The sequence below is a fragment of the Coregonus clupeaformis genome, chromosome 35, assembly GCF_020615455.1.
Source record: "Coregonus clupeaformis isolate EN_2021a chromosome 35, ASM2061545v1, whole genome shotgun sequence".
Lineage (NCBI taxonomy): Eukaryota > Metazoa > Chordata > Actinopteri > Salmoniformes > Salmonidae > Coregonus > Coregonus clupeaformis.
Genome location: NC_059226.1, coordinates 42,716,991 through 42,736,621, shown reverse-complemented (window position 1 = coordinate 42,736,621; position 19,631 = coordinate 42,716,991). Strand labels below are relative to the sequence as shown.

The 19,631-nt window shown below is 41.3% G+C and overlaps 2 protein-coding genes across 2 annotated transcripts in view; one reads left to right on the top strand and one right to left on the bottom strand.

Moving 5' to 3' along the window:
• The first annotated feature begins 310 nt into the window (after positions 1-310).
• On the top strand, positions 311-8,750 carry traf6 (TNF receptor-associated factor 6). The gene is made up of 8 exons (XM_041857662.1): positions 311-399; positions 1,218-1,531; positions 2,919-3,069; positions 3,181-3,339; positions 5,856-5,927; positions 7,074-7,151; positions 7,444-7,728; positions 7,843-8,750. The coding sequence occupies exons 2-8, from the start codon at positions 1,218-1,220 to the stop codon at positions 8,437-8,439; spliced, it is 1,656 nt and encodes a 551-aa protein (XP_041713596.1). The 5' UTR covers positions 311-399; the 3' UTR covers positions 8,440-8,750.
• Positions 8,751-16,601: 7,851 nt separating this feature from the next.
• The window catches only part of trpm5 (transient receptor potential cation channel, subfamily M, member 5), a 39,323-nt gene continuing 36,293 nt past the window's right edge, over positions 16,602-19,631 (bottom strand). The window contains exon 26 of the mRNA XM_041857659.1: positions 16,602-17,023. Within this exon, the coding sequence (XP_041713593.1) occupies positions 16,866-17,023 (158 nt within the window). The 3' untranslated portion in view covers positions 16,602-16,865. The remainder of the gene's footprint in view (positions 17,024-19,631) is intronic.

Genomic DNA, 19,631 nt, shown 5'->3' with positions numbered 1-19,631 from the left:
TTTCAAATAAGGACTGAAAAGATGGAGGATATAATATGGATGTTGGAAACAAAGTGGTGGTGAAGGAAGATATTGATGTTGGAGTTTAAAAAAGGGTCCTAGGGGAAGAAGTACATGTTGTATTTGTATTTGCTCTGATGACCCTTGTCCTAAAAAACGGAATAAAGTGTATAAAGGATTTTTTGTGTGTTTCTCAATTGAATAAAAACTGTTCCTGTGTTTCTGAATAAAATTAAAACAGTTTTTGTTTTCCCCCTCGTCCAGGCGGCGGCGTTAATACTTATTCGTTTGCCTCCCACCACCAATGAGGCAGAGAAGAAGAATATGACGAAAGTGCAGGAAGTGGTTAGCTAGCTAAGAAGAGTCAGTCAAGAAAACCGATGTACTTTCAAAGCTAAGGTAAGCATTAACACGCATATTGTCAAATATTCCAACCCCATCGACTAATACATGAATCATGCATAAATGTGGTTGTTGCAGTGTTTAGTTTTGTTAGCTTTTTGAAATGTAATCTCAAGATCTTCGTAGGGTTACAGTTCCGTGTCAGCATCGTCGCTAACGTAACGCTAGCCAGCTAACTTGTGCCATGACTGTGATTATGACTTGCTTTTGAACTTGTCTTCTCATATTTGAGCTTCTGATATTAAACAGCTAGCCACTTATGTTACCACGAGGTCAGACGGGTTTTGTTTACAGATGTTGACATACTGTCTGAAATATTGCCTATCCATCTACTTTGCTTGAAATGCATGAGGAACTTAGATTGCCCCGCCCATAACGGACCTGACGAGCTAGCAGCTCGCTAGGTAATTTATAGCCCTATATAGGTAAATTACTGTAGTTTCAGACTGTATCCACCATGTCAACTGGCTAACGCAAAGGCATTGAATTGAAGATGTTAGCTTGGTGTTGTCTCCTTTGTGGCTTTTCCCTACCTGTGGTCCCCTGAGTCATGTACAGTCATTATGAAGTTTCTCATCTCGGGCTAATCTCAGAACAGAGCTCAGGAGACAGTTGAGGCCAAGTGGAACTGATGACACACATTTCAAGAAGAAGGAAACATTCAATCGTCTGAGAGAGAAACATAGCCCAGTGATTTCCACAGAAGGCATATTGTTCTGTGTAATAAAACCATTTGTGAAGAATTGTGGAGGGGTAATGGTCATTGCTCTCGCTCGTATCTCATTTTTCTCCACTTTTCTCTCCTCCTTGTGTAGATGTCCTGCTTCGAGAGCGAGAAGAGCAGCCTGGAGAATGATGAAGCGTGTTGTGGTGGGGCGGCCGCGTCACAGCTGTCCAACTGTGCGCTGGCCATGCTGGAGAAAGAGGGCAGCGACTCGGCGCTGAGCCCCACGGAGAGTACACCCACCAGCCTACAGGGCGGCGCCCCACTGCAAGGCTACGACGTGGAGTTCGACCCTCCGCTGGAGAGCAAGTACGAGTGCCCCATCTGCCTCATGGCCCTGAGGGCGGCCGTGCAGACGCCGTGCGGTCATCGCTTCTGCCGCAGCTGCATCGAGAAGTCCATCCGGTAAGCCTGACTGGTACCCGTACTTCCATGATAATGATATATTTAAATGTTAGTTGTCTAACTTGCTGATCCTACTTTGGAAAATACCCTCCAGGATTTCAAAACAATGTTTGCCTAGTCCTTTACCCCTGCACACACCGTTATCTCTGCATGTTTGTCAACATTTCGGTTGTTTAGGACAATGAGGACAGAGAACTGAACTATGGTGCTTTTTACTCCCAGCTCCACAAATGAGAGACGCAGGGGTTAAAGTTTATTTATTTAATTAATCAACATCAATATTACAGCAGTGCAACATCCATGTAAATGTGCCAGGGTTAGCCAAGAGCTATCAGTCGCGGCGCCAGATTTCCGTCATATGGATGACGCATGAGGTTTATTTTCGCTTTAAAAACCCTCCAGGCCACAGTTGAACATCTACAACTAGATAGAACGTATGTAGAAATGACAATGGACCTATATTTTCATATAAATTGCCTTTTTCTGGCCCGCAAATCGATTTTGACAAACAAATTGGTCATAAAAAGATCTGTGCAGTTTTCCCGCCGGTCAGAGATCGACTCAAGTTTCACTGAAGATTTTGCTTTAACTCCTGGAGACGTCATAGTCGTGTGCTTGTCAATATTCAACTCTCAAATGATTTTATGTCTGCCATCAGATAAGATGGGCAATGCAGGTGATTGTATAATGCAGAACGTCTCTATACATCATGTAGCTATGCAGTTCAATAGCCACAACAGCTGGGATTATCGATGACTGTCAATCATTCTAGTGATGTGATGGGCAATGAGCCTCTTGAGATATTGACTTACTGGGTAAATGATTGGCCATATTCTGGAGGATTTGGAGGCCATACTTCCCTCCATCACTACCTCCACTTCCCCACCATTATAGGACCAAGGTAACATGTTTATTGCTGCACTGTTGTGATGTTTGGAATCTGTTGATCCTTGGCGCTCGTTACTGAATTTGCTGAATGACGCGTATTTCTATGTCCCTTTTGACAAGATGATGATGATGACTACATGCACAGAGTACAGTTTCTTCAAATAGTCTGAATAGTCCTCAAAGAAGAATATTGGTAGTAAGTGATCTCAAAAAGGAGCCTTCTCATTGGACAAGTTAAGGTAGTAGGGCCTACCTCCATTTTAAAATAGTTTAACCTGTTGATTAATGAACGCAACCCTGGTCCCAAGAACCATACTGATCTCTCTCTCTATTTTTTCTTTTTCCTTTTCACTTTACATTTCTTTTCTTTTCTTTTCTTTTCTTTTCTTTTCTTTTCTTTTCTTTTCTTTTCTTTTCTTTTCTTTTCTTTTCTTTTCTTTTCTTTTCTTTTCTTTTCTTTTCTTTTCTTTTCTTTTCTTTCCTTTTCTTTTCCCCCTAGTGATACAGGGCAGAGGTGTCCAGTGGATAACGAGGTACTACGGGAAGACCAGCTGTTCCCAGATAACTTTGCCAAGCGGGAGATACTCTCCCTAACGGTCCGCTGCACCAACGTAGGCTGCACTGACAAAATGGAGCTTCGCCGCCTGGATGTACGCCTCATTCCCCACAGACAATGGCTGACACCTTAGTTCACATCAGTTCAACCGTGTTGCGATGTTGAAACCAAATGATTAACTCACTCTACCATCTCACCCTGCCAGGGCCATGTTACGAAGTGTGAGTTTGCCACCGTGCCGTGCCCGCTGTGCCAGGACGCGGTGTGGAAGAGCAAGCTGGAGGAGCACCAAAGCCAACACTGCCAGCGGAGACCTGTGTCCTGTCCCGACTGTGTGGAGAGCTTTGTTTACGAGGACAGCAAGGTAAGCATCACTAACTCATTCATGCTGAGTGCACTATCCTGAATAAGTAAAGATTAATTGTATTTGTATTTATTATGGATCCCCATTAGTTCCTGCCAAGGCAGCAGCTACTCTTCCTGGGGTCCAGCAACATTAAGGCAGTTATGCATTTTAAAAACATTACAATACATTCCTAACGGATTTCACAACATATTAAGTGTGTGCCCTCAGGACGCTACTCTACTACCACATATCTATAACACAAAATCCATGTGTACGTGTGTATAGTGCAAATGTTAGCGTGTGTTTGTATGCATGTGTCTATGTTGGTGTTGCTTCACAGTCCCCACTGTTCCATAAGGTGTATTTTTATTTGTTTTTTAAATCTAATTTTACTGCTTGCATGTGTTACTTGATGTGGAATAGAGTTCCATGTAGTCATGGCTCTATGTAGTACTGTGCGCCTCCCATAGTCTGTTCTTGACTTGGGGACTGTGAAGAGACCTCTGGTGGCATGTCTTTTGGGGTATGAATGGGTGACCGAGCTGTGTGCCAGTAGTTCACACAGACAGCTCGGTGCATTCAACATGTCAATACCTCTCATAAATACAAGTAGTGATGAAGTCAATCTCTCCTCCACTTTGAGCCAGGAAGATTGACATGCATATTATTAATGTTAGCTCTCTGTGTACATCCAAGGGCCAGCCGTGCTGCCCTGTTCTGAGCCAATTGCAATTTTCCTAAGTCCCTCTTTGTGGCACCTGACCACACGACTGAACAGTAGTCCAGGTGTGACAAAACTAGGGTCTGTAGGACCTGCCTTGTTGATAGTGCTGTTAAGAATGCAGAGCAGCGCTTTATTATAGACAGACTTCTCCCCATCCTAGGTACTGTTGTATCAATATGCTTTGACCATGACAGTTTACAATCCAGGGTTACTCCAAGCAATTTAGTCTCCTCAACTTGCTCAATTTCCACATTATTCATTACAAGATTTAGTTGAGGTTTAGGGTTTAGTAAATTATTTGTCCCAAATACAATGCTTTTAGATTTTTAAAAAATATTTAGGACTAACTTATTCCTTGCCACCCATTCTGAAACTAACTGCAGCTCTTTGTTAAGTGTTGCAGTCATTTCAGTCGCTGTAGTAGCTGACATGTATAGTGTTGAGTCATCCGCATACATAGACACTCTGGCTTTACTCAAAGCCAGTGGCATGTCGTTAGTAAAGATTGAAAAAAGTAAGGGGCCTACACAGCTACCCTGGGGAATTCCTGATTCTACCTGGATTGTGTTTGAGAGGCTTCCATTAAAGAACACCCTCTGTGTTCTGTTAGACAGGTAACTCTTTATCCACAATATAGCAGGGGGTGTAAAGCCATAAAACATACGTTTTTCCAGCAACAGACTATGATCGATAATGTCAAAAGCCGCACTGAAGTCTAACAAAACAGCCCCCACAATCTTTTTATCATCATTTATCTCAGCCAATCATCAGTCATTTGTGTCAGTGCTGTGCTTGTTGAATGTCTTTCCCTGTAAGCGTGCTGAAAGTCTGTAAAATAGCATTTTATCTGGTCAAACACAATTCTTCCCAAAGGTTTACTAAGGGTGGGTAACAGGCTTTATTGGTCGGCTATTTGAGCCAGTTAAGGGGGCTTTACTATTCTTAGGTAAGAGAATACCTTTTGCTTCCCTCCAGGCCTGAGGGCACACACTTTCTAGTAGGCTTAAATTGAATATATGGCAAATAGGAGTGGCAATATCGTCCGCTATTATCCTCAGTAATTTTCCATCCAAGTTGTCAGACCCCAGTGGCTTGTCATTGTTGCACGACAATAATACTTTTTTCACCTCTTCCACACTTACTTTACGGAATTCAAAATTACAATGTTTGTCTTTCATAATTTGATCAGATATACTTGGCTGTGTAGTGTCAGCGTTTTGTTGCTGACATGTCATGCCTAAGTTTGCTAATCTTGCCAATTAAATCATCATTAAAGTAGTGGGAAATATCAGTGTGTTTTGTGATTAATGAGCCATCTGATTCAATGAAAGATGGAGCTGAGTTTGCCTGTTTGCCCAACATTTCATTTAAGGTGCTCCAAAGCTTTTTACTATCATTTTTTGTCATTTATCTTTGTTTCATAGTGTAGTTTCTTCTTTTTATTCAGTTTAGTCACATGATTTCTCAATTTGCAGTACGTTTGCCAATCGGTTGAACAGCCAGACATATTTGCCATCTCTTTTGCCTCATCCCTCTCAACCATACCATTTTTCAATTCCTCATCAATCCATGGGGATTTAACTGTTTTTACAGGTTTGAATACCGGTTGCACCGCCTCAGTTAGCTTAGCTAGCAGCACTTTCAAAGAAAATGTGTGTAAAGTGTCCATGTTCTCAGTCAGAAACTGTATTCATTCTCCATTTGAGCTCCCCTTTAATGTTCACTGAAACAAGTAGATAGACTGACTGTCATTACTGAAGACTGTCATGTGACAGCCTTTTGAACATGTTTGTTTTTGTTGTGTCCTCAGCTTCATGAGTCGCTGTGTCCCTTTGCCAACGTGGTTTGTCAGTACTGCGGTATGGAGCTCATCAGAGACCAGGTGGGTGTGGTGACCTGACGGCTGCCATTTAGATTTAGCTAATGACCAAACCTGTGATATGATGGTGGTGTAGAGCAGGAGTCCTGATTACTAAACATATTATGGTGGTGTAGAGCAGGAGTCCTGATTACTAAACCTATAATGGTGGTGTAAAGCAGGAGTCCTGATTACTAAACCTATAATGGTGGTGTAAAGCATTAGTCCTGATTACTAAACCTATAATGGTGGTGTAAAGCAGGAGTCCTGATTACTAAACCTATGATATGATGGTGGTGTAAAGCATTAGTCCTGATTACTAAACCTATAATGGTGGTGTAAAGCAGGATTCCTGATTACTAAACCTATGATATGATGGTGGTGTAAAGCAGGAGTCCTGATTACTAAACCTATGATATGATGGTGGTGTAGAGCAGGAGTCCTGATTACTAAACCTATGATATGATGGTGGTGTAAAGCAGGAGTCCTGATGACTAAACCTATGATATGATGGTGGTGTAAAGCAGGAGTCCTGATTACTAAACCTATGATATGATGGTGGTGTAGAGCAGGAGTCCTGATTACTAAACCTATGATATGATGGTGGTGTAAAGCAGGAGTCCTGATGACTAAACCTATGATATGATGGTGGTGTAAAGCAGGAGTCCTGATTACTAAATCTATGATATGATGGTGGTGGTGTAGAGCAGGAGTCCTTATTACTAAACCTATGATGATGGTGGTGTAGAGCAGGAGTCCTGATTACTAAATCTATGATGGTGGTGGTGGTGTAGAGCAGGAGTCCTGATTACTAAATCTATGATATGATGGTGGTGTAGAGCAGGAGGCCTGATTACTAAACCTATGAGATGATGATGGTGGTGTAAAGCATTAGTCCTGATTACTAAACCTATGATGGTGGTGTAAAGCAGGAGTCTACAACGTGTGGCTCATGGGCAAATTTTGGTCTAATTCACAACCGCTTGCGGCCTACACAAACCTATGTTTAACTCAATCGTTTGTGAATGGTTGTGGACTGCAAAACTTTGCTGGGCGGCAATGCCTACCTTTCCTCTGAAAAAGTATATCTTTGTAACAAGCTTCTACACAGGTCAAGCTATGTAGGTTATGACTTAGTGGTGGAGTAACTTTGGCCTGCTTTTGTTTCAGTTGGAGTCTCACTATGACACAGAGTGTCCAAAGGCTCCGATCGCCTGTACCTTCAGCACTTTTGGATGTCGAGAGATGGTAGGTCACTGAGGTTGAGTAAACCTCAACACTTTCTGAGTAATTTACCTCCGATGTTCTGTGACTACTTTGCCTTGTCCAAAACAAACCCCACAACCCAAGGCCGAGATACCCAAGATCCACTTTTCGTGGCCTCTGGCAGGACTAGGTAGAGTTTCCACGACATTGTCTACTCCCATTCATCTGATACTTTCAGATCTAACAAAAGAGGGTTTTTAGACCGGACAAGGCTACCATTTCCAACTTTGGTTCAACACAGTGGCTCTTTAAAGTATTTTATGTGCTATTTCAGATGCAACGCAACGACTTGGCCCAGCACATGCAGGAGTTCACTCAGATGCACATGCGCTGCATGGCTGAGTACCTGCACAGCCACAGCCTTACCGGGTACACCCAGCCACCTTCTTCTGAGGACAGAGGGGCTGCCGCTGCGGAGCTGGGGGCACGCGTTGGCGCTAGCGGCGGTGGCGCCCCCTGCCAGTGCTGCGGGGAACTGCAGACCATGCGGGAGACCACCCAGCAGCTGGAGGGCCGACTGGTGCGGCAGGACCACCAGCTACGTGAGCTGAGCGTTCAGGTGGAACAGAGATACAAATTAATTATTTCTCATTGATGACGTTGAATTCACTTGTTTGGGTAAATGCGTCTACAACTAAAGGACCATTTGTTTTGTATTACCATTATCCCCCAGGCAGGCCTGGTGGCGGAGCTGCGTCGTAAGGTCACCTCGCTGGAGGAGAACCTAAAGGAGCTGGAGGCCAAGCAGTGCCAAGGCGTGTACGTGTGGCCCCTGGAGGGCTTCTCGGCCTACCTGCGCACCCAGGCTGCCGGACAGCCCGTTGTGGTGCACAGCCCAGGCTTCTACACGGGCCGGCCGGGCTACAAGCTGTGCCTGCGCCTCCACCTCCAAACGCCCTCGGCCCAACGCTGCTCCAACTACATCTCGCTTTTTGTTCACACCATGCAGGGTGAATTTGATGGGCAGCTGCCGTGGCCCTTCCAAGGCACCATCCGGCTGGCCGTACTGGACCAGGGGCCTGAGGCCCAGCACCATGTGGAGGTGATGGAGACCAAGCCCGACCTGCAGGCCTTCCAGAGGCCCACCATCCAGAGGAACCCCAAGGGCTTTGGCTACGTCACTTTTCTGCACTTGGTCCAGCTGCAGCAGCGGGGGTTTGTGCACGATGACACGCTGCTGGTGCGCTGCGAGGTGACGCCGCGCTTCGACAGCGCCCTAAGGCGCGAGGGGGCGGCCATGCAGCCCAGAGGGCCCGAGGCCTCGCTGTGAGGACCCTTTTAACGTTCAAGCGACGAGGTCAATCGCCACCAACATTATCAGTACAAAGTATCAGTTTGCCATTTTCCTGAGTTCTTGTATCGCACAGACTCATTGCATTGGGTTCAGTCATGACCAACATCATGGGAAAGTGTACTGCTCTGTTGTGGGTTTCATTTCCAACTCCAAAAGGCTTTTCTTTGCTGTAGTTTTTGAGAGTGATGGACTGGATGTTGGTGCAACAAGTCGAGAGCTTGGGACTATAAGGTTCTATCTGCATTTCTGTCAAAATGTAGTTATTGACATAGCCTTGTTCTGTTTAATGTTCTCTCCCTATATAGTACTCTAAATACACCCAATTCATGTTGTTGACTTCAAAAGAATACAAGATAAAAATGTCTGACACCATTCAAACCAATGAGAGTTCAGAACTTTAAAGCCAATGATCTCACGATCATATATTTGCAGATAAGAACCTTCTAGTCCCAAGCTGTCAGTGTTCCATTACTTATCCAGCAATGCGTCGCAGGCTACTGTACTGCTCAAAATAGATAGGATTTCAAAATGGGTTATGGTGCCTACAAAATGGGTTATGATGCCTACAAAATGGGTTATGGTGCCTACAAAATGGGTTATGGTGCCTACAAAATGGGTTATGATGCCTACAAAATGGGTTATGATGCCTGCAAAATGGGTTATGATGCCTACAAAATGGGTTATGATGCCTGCAACATGGGTTATGATGCCTACAAAATGGGTTATGATGCCTGCAACATGGGTTATGATGCCTGCAACATGGGTTATGATGCCTACAAAATGGGTTATGATGCCTACAAAATGGGTTATGATGCCTACAAAATGGGTTATGATGCCTACATGGTGTCAGTGCATCATGCTTTGTAGCGGAGACCGGCAAAGTAAACTGTAATAACATGTTATGTCAAGCTCAAAGTCATGTTTATGACAATTTTATGTTGGCATTATAGAAGCCAATTCAAATAAGATGTTACCAGAAGTGTATCTCTTTTGTGGGAGATTAGGAAGGGGACAGAGAGATGTATGACAGAGAGATACTCAATCAATCCCTTTAGCGCTTTTTACAAAATACAGCGAGGACTGGGGGCAGGACCATCTGTAAGCAGGAGATGACCAGAAGCAGAACTACCCATCAACTTATTGTTGTATGGATGACGAGAGTCTGGATCATTGGCTTTTCACTGATCATCTGGTTGGAGGATCATACAAGGAAGTTGGGGCAACATCCCAACATGTGCCTTAATGCACAGCTCTTTTGTCTAGGAAGATGTGGGATGATGTGGCATCCCTTAAGACCTCTTCTGGAGGAGAGTTTTCCTGAACAATGGCTGTGAGTTAGGACATACAATAAGCAGTTACATATGAATGAGTTGTTATACACAGTGGTGGAAAGTACTTATGTAAGAGTACTTGAAAGTACTACTGAAGTAGTGTTTGGGGAGTATCTGTACTTGACTATTTATATTTTTAACAACTTTTTACTTTTACTCCACTACATTCCTAAAGAAAATAATGTACTTTTTACTCCATACATTTCCCCTGACACCCAAACGTACTCCCTACATTTGGAATGCTCAGGCAGGACAGCAATATGGTCCAATCATGCACCTATCATTTTTTTAAACCTTTATTTTAACAGGGAAAATATTGAAACCTAGATCTCTTTTCCAAATGTGCCCTGTATAATACAATACAAATATACACATTATATTAAAATACAAAACACAGTCATGTAAAGCACTAATAAAACATTACAAATCACCCAGAAAAACGGTTACATTCCTCAACAAGTAAGTCCCCAATCAATACGTTAAATATATTTGCAGTCGCTAGAGCGCGATGAGCCAAACAAAGCCCCCCCTGGCCGTAACCCAGACGACACTGGGCCGATTGTGTCACAGCCTGGGATCGAACCCAGGTCTGTGGTGACGCCTCAAGCACTGTGATGCAGCGCCTCAGACCGCTGCGCCACTCGGGAGGCCCTGGCAATGATCCGTTTCAGTTAATACTAGAATATCCGGATTCGCCTGCATAGCCCAGATCTATGATGTAATCCAGTTTAGGAACTAAGCTCCTAACGTTCAGATGCATCAACCCAAGTCCTTTGCGATTTTTTTAAGTCACACGGATACTCAAACTCAAATAAGCTACATTCAATTGGCGGTTGCAGGCCCTGTCTGATGGTTGGTATTGATATAGTTGGAATGGCTGTAAGATTGCATAGAACTGCACCATTTTGTCTATCCCTATTAGTAATCGAGGAAGGAGTAGAAATTGGATGTAACGCGTTGTCATCCCTACTGCCTCTGATCTGGTGGACTCACTAAACACAAATACTTTGTTTGTAAATTATGTCTGAGTGTTGGAGTGTGCCCGTCTGTCTGTAAATGAAAAAAAAAAAACATGAAAATGGTGCCGTCTGCTTTGCTTAATATAAGAAATTTGATGTATAGCATTTACTTTTTTATTTTTACTCAAGTATCACAATTGAGTACTTTTTCCACCACTGTATTTAAGTACATTTAAAACCAGATACTTTTAGACTTTAACTCAAGTTGTATTGTACTTGTTGACTTCCACTTTTACTTGAGTCATTTTCTATTAAGCTATCTTTACTTTTACTCAAGTATGACAATTGAGTACTTTTTCCACCACTGGGTATACATGAGGCCTTCATAACACATTTATGAAACCAGTCATGACACCTTCATGAATGTTGCAGTATCATTTATAACACATTTCTTCAACGTCATTCATAAGGGGCCTACGGTGTATCCCCCACTTAGCATACTCTTTCCATAGGATACTGAACCAATGGAACCAAAGTCACTGGTACCGAGGAATAACTATGCTTTGCTTTGTGTATTGCTCAGCAGGAAAAAAGTTACTTTTGTCAACAAGTGGCCTGATTCCATTCCTAATAATTAACATCCATCCAGTCCATTCATACCCAAAAATGGAAGTCAACCAGTGCCCAGAGAGAGGACGGAGGGAGTTATCCGTTTGGAATCAGACCAATGCCTTCTGTTGCCAAGCAAGACTCAAGACTGTCTAGCAGAGTCATAATAAGAAATGTTCTTCCTGTGTCTGTGGCGTTCTTAGCAGAGCAGTGGAGATAGGAAATGTTCTTCCTGTGTCTGTGGCGTTCTTAGCAGAGCAGTGGAGATAAGAAATGTTCTTCCTGTGTCTGTGGCGTTCTTAGCAGAGCAGTGGAGATAAGAAATGTTCTTCCTGTGTCTGTGGCGTTCTTAGCAGTGCAGTGGAGATAAGAAATGTTCTTCCTGTGTCTGTGGCGTTCTTAGCAGAGCAGTGGAGATAAATGTTCTTCCTGTGTCTGTGGCTTTATTTTGTGGCCTTACATCACATCACTGGATGAAGATTGTTGACTGTACCGCATCATAGCTACAATTGACAATCGGATGAGGCTATGGAGACATCCTCACTCACCAGAATGGATAACTTACTCTCAAATGTTAAATCCCACTGGACTTTTGATTGTTTCTTGTGGAATAAGTAGAATATATTTGTGTGGACATATATGCCTTACTGTATTGTTTTGTTTGAAATCAATTAAAAAAGCTGCAAATCCGTCTCTGCAGTCTGCATAGATCTATCATCTACAGTGCCTTCAGAAAGTATTCATACCCCTTGACTTCTTCCACATTTTGTTGTGTTACATCCTGAATTCAAAATGGATTAAGTAGATTTTTTATCTCACACACAATACCACATAATGAAAAAGTTTTTTCCAAATGTATTGCAAATTAAATACAGAAATATCTAATTTACATAAGTAGTCACACCGCTGAGTCAATACTTTATAGAAGCACCTTTGGCAGTGATTACAGCTGTGAGTCTTTCTGGGTAAGTCTCTAAGATCTTTCCACTCCTGGATTGTGCAACATTTGCCCATGTATTATTTTCAACATTCTTCAAGCTCTGTCAAATTGATTGATCATTGCTAGACAAACATTTTCAGGTCTTGCCGTAGATTTAAGTCAAAACTGTAACTTGGCCACTCAGGAACATTCAATGTCTTCTTGGTAAGCAACTCCAGTGTAGATTTTGCCTTGTGTTTTAGGTTATTGTCCTGATGAAAGGTGAATTCATCTCCCAGTATCTGATGGAAAGCAGACTGAACCAGGTTTTCCTCTAGGATTTTGCCTGTGCTTACTTCAATTCCATTTATTTTTATCCTGAAAAACTCCCCAGTCCTTAACGATTACAAGCATACCCATAACATGATGCAGCCACCACTGTGCTTGAAAATATGGAGAGTGGTACTCAGTAATGTGTTGTATTGGATTTGCCCAAAACATAACACTTTGTATTCAGGAATAAAAAGTGAATTGCTTTGCCACAATTATTTGCAGTATTACATTGGTGCCTTGTTGCAAACAGGATGTATGTTTTGGAATATATTACAGGCTTCCTTTTTTTTCGCTCTGTCAATTAGGTTAGTATTGTGGAGTAACTACAATGTTGTTGATCCATCCTCAGTTTTCTCCTATCACAGCCATTAAACTCTGTAACTGTTTTAAAGTCACCATTGGCCCCCTGGTGAAATCCCAGAGGGGTTTCGTTACGATGCGGCAACTGAGTTAGGAAGGACGCCTGTATCATCGTAGTGACTGGGTGTATTTATACACCATCCAAAGTGTAATTAATAACTTCACCATGCTCAAAGGGATATTCAATCTGCTTTATTTATTTTTTTACCCATCTACCAATAGGTGCCCTTCTATGTGAGGCCTTGGAAAACCTCCCTGGTCTTTGTGGTTGAATCTGTGTTTGAAGGACCTTACAGATAATTGTATGTGTGGGGTACAGAGATGAGGTAGTAATTCAAAAATAAAACACTATTATTGCACGGAGTGAGTCCATGCAACTTATGTGACTTGTTATGCACATTTTTACTCATGAACTTATTTAGGTGTGCCATAACAAAGGGGTTGAATACTCAAGACATTTCATCTTTTCATTTTTAATGAATTTGTAAAAATTTCAAAAAACATAATCCCACTTGACATTATGGGGTATTGTGTGTAGGCCAGTGACAAACAATCTCATTTTAATCCATTTTAAATTCAGGCTGTAACACAGCAAAATGTGGAAAAAGTTAAGGGGTATGAATACTTTCTGAAGGCGCTGTGTATTGTCCTGTTTGAAATATGTTAGGCTGCAGCAGAATCTATGGGTGCCTTTCTCTGAGCAGGAATAACTGTCCAACATCTAGCAAATGAGATTCGTACTGAGCTGCAGTGCACTAACCAAATCAAATTGTATTTGTCACATGCTTTGTAAACAACAGGTGTAGACTAGCAGTGAAATGCTTACTTACGGGTCCTTTTCCAACAATGCAGAGTTAAAGAGAAAGATACAAAACAATATTAAATAGAAATAGTGACACAAGGAATAAATACACAGTGAATAACGAATAAAAATCATGAGTAAACAATAACATGGCTATATACAGGAAGTAGAAACTAACATGGCTATATACAGGAAGTAGAAACTAACATAAAAAAAAAACGCTCTTATCCAGAGCGACTTACAGTTATTGAGTGCATACATTTTCATACTGGCCCCCCGTGGGAAACGAACCCACAACCCTGGCATTGCAAGTGCCATGCTCTACCAACTGAGCTACAGGGGCTATGTACAGGAAGTAGAAACTAACATGGTTATATACAGGAAGTAGAAACTAACATGGCTATATACAGGAAGTAGAAAATAACATGGTTATATACAGGGATTACCAGTACCGAGTCGATGTGCAGTCGTATGAGGTAGCTATGTACATATAGGTACTAGGTAGGGGTATAGTGACCAGGCAACAGGATAGATAATAGACTGAGCTGTAGAAGCAGCGTATGTAGTGAGTGTGAAAGTGTGTGGCGTCAGTATGCATGTGTGTGAGTGTGTGGGTAGAGACCAGTGTGTGTGCATAGAGTCAGTGCAAGAGAGTAAAACAGAAAGGGTCAATGCAGTCCGTTACTTGTAAAATCGTCTTATTTCCTCCAATATGCTGCCTTTCAGAACACTGTTGACTGTTGACTGAACAATCAGGAGCTTTTATTTTGCGGTGGTTACAACCATGTTAACAATTTTGCAGACGTTTGCCAGTGTTTACCTCCAACTGTTTATCCAAAATGCCTGCTAGCTGTAGAGATCAGAGGACATGAAAAAAAAAAGATGGACGATTTAATAGCTTTATGACCTGAGTGATATAATCGTGTGTGTGTAGAGAACACTTTGCAGTCACATTTCTCCGAAGTTGGCCTCTTCAAATTGAAAATCACATTTAAAGATGTAGTTTTATCCACAATGACCACATTTCCTACTGAAGGTGTGGGTAGTTGTTCTACTACCCAGAGAGACCACCCGTTTATGTAGCCTGACCATTACCATGTGACAAACCAGCTCATGCTGCATTAGATATTCATTACCTACATCGCTGTTTGTGTATGACAAGCCAAAAACAATTTGTGTTAATTATAAAATTGCAAAATCTATGAAAACCGTGCTGTCAGAACACTGTTCTTGGTTAGCCGAAGATCGTTTTAAATTATTAAATAATTGACTAATATATTTCATTGTCAGTTCACGAATGGAATGTGGGAGTCATCACTACTGGTCTTTTTGAAGGGTCTACTTTTTAATGATGTACCATGCTTATTACCACGCCACCTTCCATTGAACCTAGTGTTTTCTGACAGCGGTGTATAAATCCACCATTTCAGACAGATCTACTTCATTGCTCATGGACTGGAGAGCTGTTTGTTTGATACTTTCCGTTGTTTGTTGCGTAACTGTACCGATGCTCTTGTTCACTTCATCTTGAAATGCTTTTTGGTTCACTAAAGCTTATGAAAATAAATGTTGTTTGTCATTGATTAAGCATCTGCTTTTACAAAACCTTTTTGCAGGGTTCTTACAGGTGCTTAAAAACCTTGAAAATGCTTTTATGCTTTGAATGGGACCATTTCAAGGTGTGAAAGTGCTTGAATTTCAGTGTAACATGGACATTGCACATACTGTCACAGAATCCATCATAGCAAAGATAGGTGACCTCTCTATATTCCATCTCCATGACTACACAGGAAGCAGTAGCTGACAACAAAATGTCCGGTCGAGAAATTATGTTGAATGCGATTTTTTTAATTTGCCATTATAAAGTTGTTAGCCTACATTATTAGCTAGATGAATTAGAAAGAGAGAAGACAATAGGATACTACAGGTCAGACATCCATAATCAACCCTTTACAGGACAAAAGTGATTGATAGGAGCTCGTATTCTTCCTACAATGACTTGTAAATAGGATCCCTGATGTCATCAATGTTCCTTATCTTATAAGAGGCTTCTCTCTAGTGGTCAGATAGAGGTACTCACACCCAAATTACATCATGCAGTTCACATTATACTTTTGTGTTTCTGTTCATTTTCAAGTAATGACAAAAAAATATATATATAATTTTTACATTTTTAGTCATTTAGCAGACGCTCTTATCCAGAGTGCATACATTTCCTTTTCATACTGGTCCCCCGTGGGAAACGAACCCACAACCCTGGCGTTGCAAACGCCATGCTCTACCAACTGAGCTACACATGACTACATAATGCATGCAAACTTTATTTAAAGTCTCAACTATATCTTTCCATTACTTACCCCTTTTTTCTTATGGTAATATCAAAGAGAGAACTGCTTGGGGCCCCCCTCATGGAAAACACCAGTGGGGTGGATCAAAGCCGGAAGTGTTTGAATCTGATTGGTGCAAGCTCAGTTGATGCTGTTAACCAGATAGATTGAACGCAGCACCGGCTGAGTTTCCTGCCTGAACTGGCTTCACTTAATAAATATCTAAGGCTGCGTTTACACAGGCAGCCCAATTCTGATCTTTTCACATCAGATATTGTTCAGATCTGATTGGTGAAAAAAATATCATTTCCTTGTCTCCTTTAAAAAAGTGGTTGCACAGGGTCTTAACATTAAATTCAAATAAAATACAATTGTATTTGTCACATGTAAATTATTCTTGGTACTGAGATATTTCGGAATGTATTGGTGGTGGCACTCTTGAGTAGAAACATGGTACATCACAAATCACAGTCAGACATTTGGATCAAGGCTATTCATTTTAATAAGGCACTTTGGATTCAGATTCAGTCATGTCTCAGCCAGCACACAAGCTAATTTTACACTAAAAACATTCAGAAAATTACATTTACATTTACATTTTAGTCATTTAGCAGACGCTCTTATCCAGAGCGACTTACAGGAGCAATTAGGGTTAAGTGCCTTGCTTAAGGGCACATCGACAGATTTTTCACCTAGTCGGCTTAGTGGTTTGATTTCCAGGCTGGGATTCATATTACAAAAACACTACTTTTGATATGGATGTTATTTGTCGATGTAAGGAAACCTCTTGTTTGCTCCGTATCCCGAGGGGCCTGGTTTAGCCTCTCTCCTCTCTGGCTTGACCTCCTTGTCTGACACATTCTGATGGGGATCTCTGGAAGTGCTGGCCTTCACACCTGTGAAACCAGTAGCCTTGACAGCTATAAGAAAGATTGACATTTAGACTATGCTGTTGTAACAGAGAGTTCCTGCCTGTACAACCCACCCAGGACACAAAGCCACTTTGTCAACAATGCTTCATACCTGCAAATCAGAGTTAAAACCACTAGGTAAAAAAAAAAAAAATTGTAGCCACTAGCATCTACTGTATATTGTTGTAAAAAAAACAACTATAGTATGATCATCACTAGCATCATCACTAGCATCATCACTAGTATCATCACTAGCATCATCACTACATCACCTCTATCAGCATCACTATTAGCATCATTATCATCATCACTAGCATCATCACTAGTATCATCACTAGCATCACCACTAGTACCATCGATAGCATCATCAATAGTATCATCACTAGTATCATCACTAGTATCACTAGTACCATCACTAGGATCATCACTAGCATCATCACTAGTATAATCACTAGCATCATCACTAGCATCATCACTAGTATAATCACTAGTATCATCACTAGCATCATGACTAGTATCACTAGTACCATCACTAGCATCATCACTAGCATCACTAGTATCATCACTAGTATCATCACTAGCATCATCACTAGCATCACTAGCATCATCACTAGCATCATCACTAGCATCATCACTAGTATCATCACTAGTATCATCACTAGCATCACTAGTATCATCACTAGTATCATCACTAGCATCATCACTAGCATCATCACTAGTATTATCACTAGCATCATCACTAGCATCACTAGTATCATCACTAGTATCATCACTAGCATCATCACTAGCATCATCACTAGCATCATCACTAGTATAATCACTAGCATCATCACTAGCATCATCACTAGTATAATCACTAGTATCATCACTAGCATCATCAATAGTATCACTAGTACCATCACCACTAGCATCATCACTAGCATCACTAGTATCATCACTAGTATCATCACTAGCATCATCACTAGCATCATCACTAGCATCATCACTAGCATCATCACTAGTATAATCACTAGCATCATCACTAGCATCATCACTAGTATAATCACTAGTATCATCACTAGTATCATCAATAGTATCACTAGTACCATCACTAGCATCATCACTAGCATCACTAGCATCATCACTAGCATCATCACTAGCATCATCACTAGTATAATCACTAGTATCATCACTAGCATCATGACTAGTATCACTAGTACCATCACTAGCATCATCACTAGCATCACTAGTATCATCACTAGTATCATCACTAGCATCATCACTAGCATCATCACTAGTATAATCACTAGCATCATCACTAGCATCATCACTAGTATCATCACTAGTATCATCACTAGCATCACTAGTATCATCACTAGTATCATCACTAGTATCATCACTAGCATCATCACTAGCATCATCACTAGTATTATCACTAGCATCATCACTAGCATCACTAGTATCATCACTAGTATCATCACTAGCATCATCACTAGCATCATCACTAGCATCATCACTAGTATAATCACTAGCATCATCACTAGCATCATCACTAGTATCATCACTAGCATCATCACTAGCATCATCAATAGTATCACTAGTACCATCACCACTAGCATCATCACTAGTATCATCACTAGTATCATCAATAGTATCACTAGTACCATCACTAGCATCATCACTAGCATCACTAGTATCATCACTAGCATCATCACTAGCATCATCACTAGCATCATCACTAGCATCATCACTAGAATCATCACTAGCATCATCACCAATATCATCACTAGCATCATCACTAGCATCATCACTAGTATAATCACTAGTATCATCACTAGCATCATCACTAGTATCACTAGTACCATCACTAGCATCACTAGTATCATCACTAGTATCATCACTAGCATCATCACTAGCATCATCACTAGCATCATCACTAGTATAATCACTAGTATCATCACTAGCATCATCACTAGTATCACTAGTACCATCACTAGCATCATCACTAGTATCATCACTAGTATCATCACTAGCATCATCACTAGCATCATCACTAGCATCATCACTAGTATAATCACTAGCATCATCACTAGCATCATCACGAGTATCATCACTAGTATCATCACTAGCATCACTAGTATCATCACTAGTATCATCACTAGCATCATCACTAGAATCATCACTAGCATCATCACTAGCATCACCACTAGTATCATCACTAGTATCACTAGTATCATCACTAGCATCATGACTAGTATCACTAGTACCATCACTAGCATCATCACTAGCATCACTAGTATCATCACTAGTATCATCACTAGCATCATCACTAGCATCACTAGCATCATCACTAGTATAATCACTAGCATCATCACTAGCATCATCACTAGTATCATCACTAGTATCATCACTAGCATCACTAGTATCATCACTAGTATCATCACTAGCATCATCACTAGCATCATCACTAGTATTATCACTAGCATCATCACTAGCATCACTAGTATCATCACTAGTATCATCACTAGCATCATCACTAGCATCATCACTAGCATCATCACTAGTATAATCACTAGCATCATCACTAGCATCATCACTAGTATCATCACTAGCATCATCACTAGCATCATCAATAGTA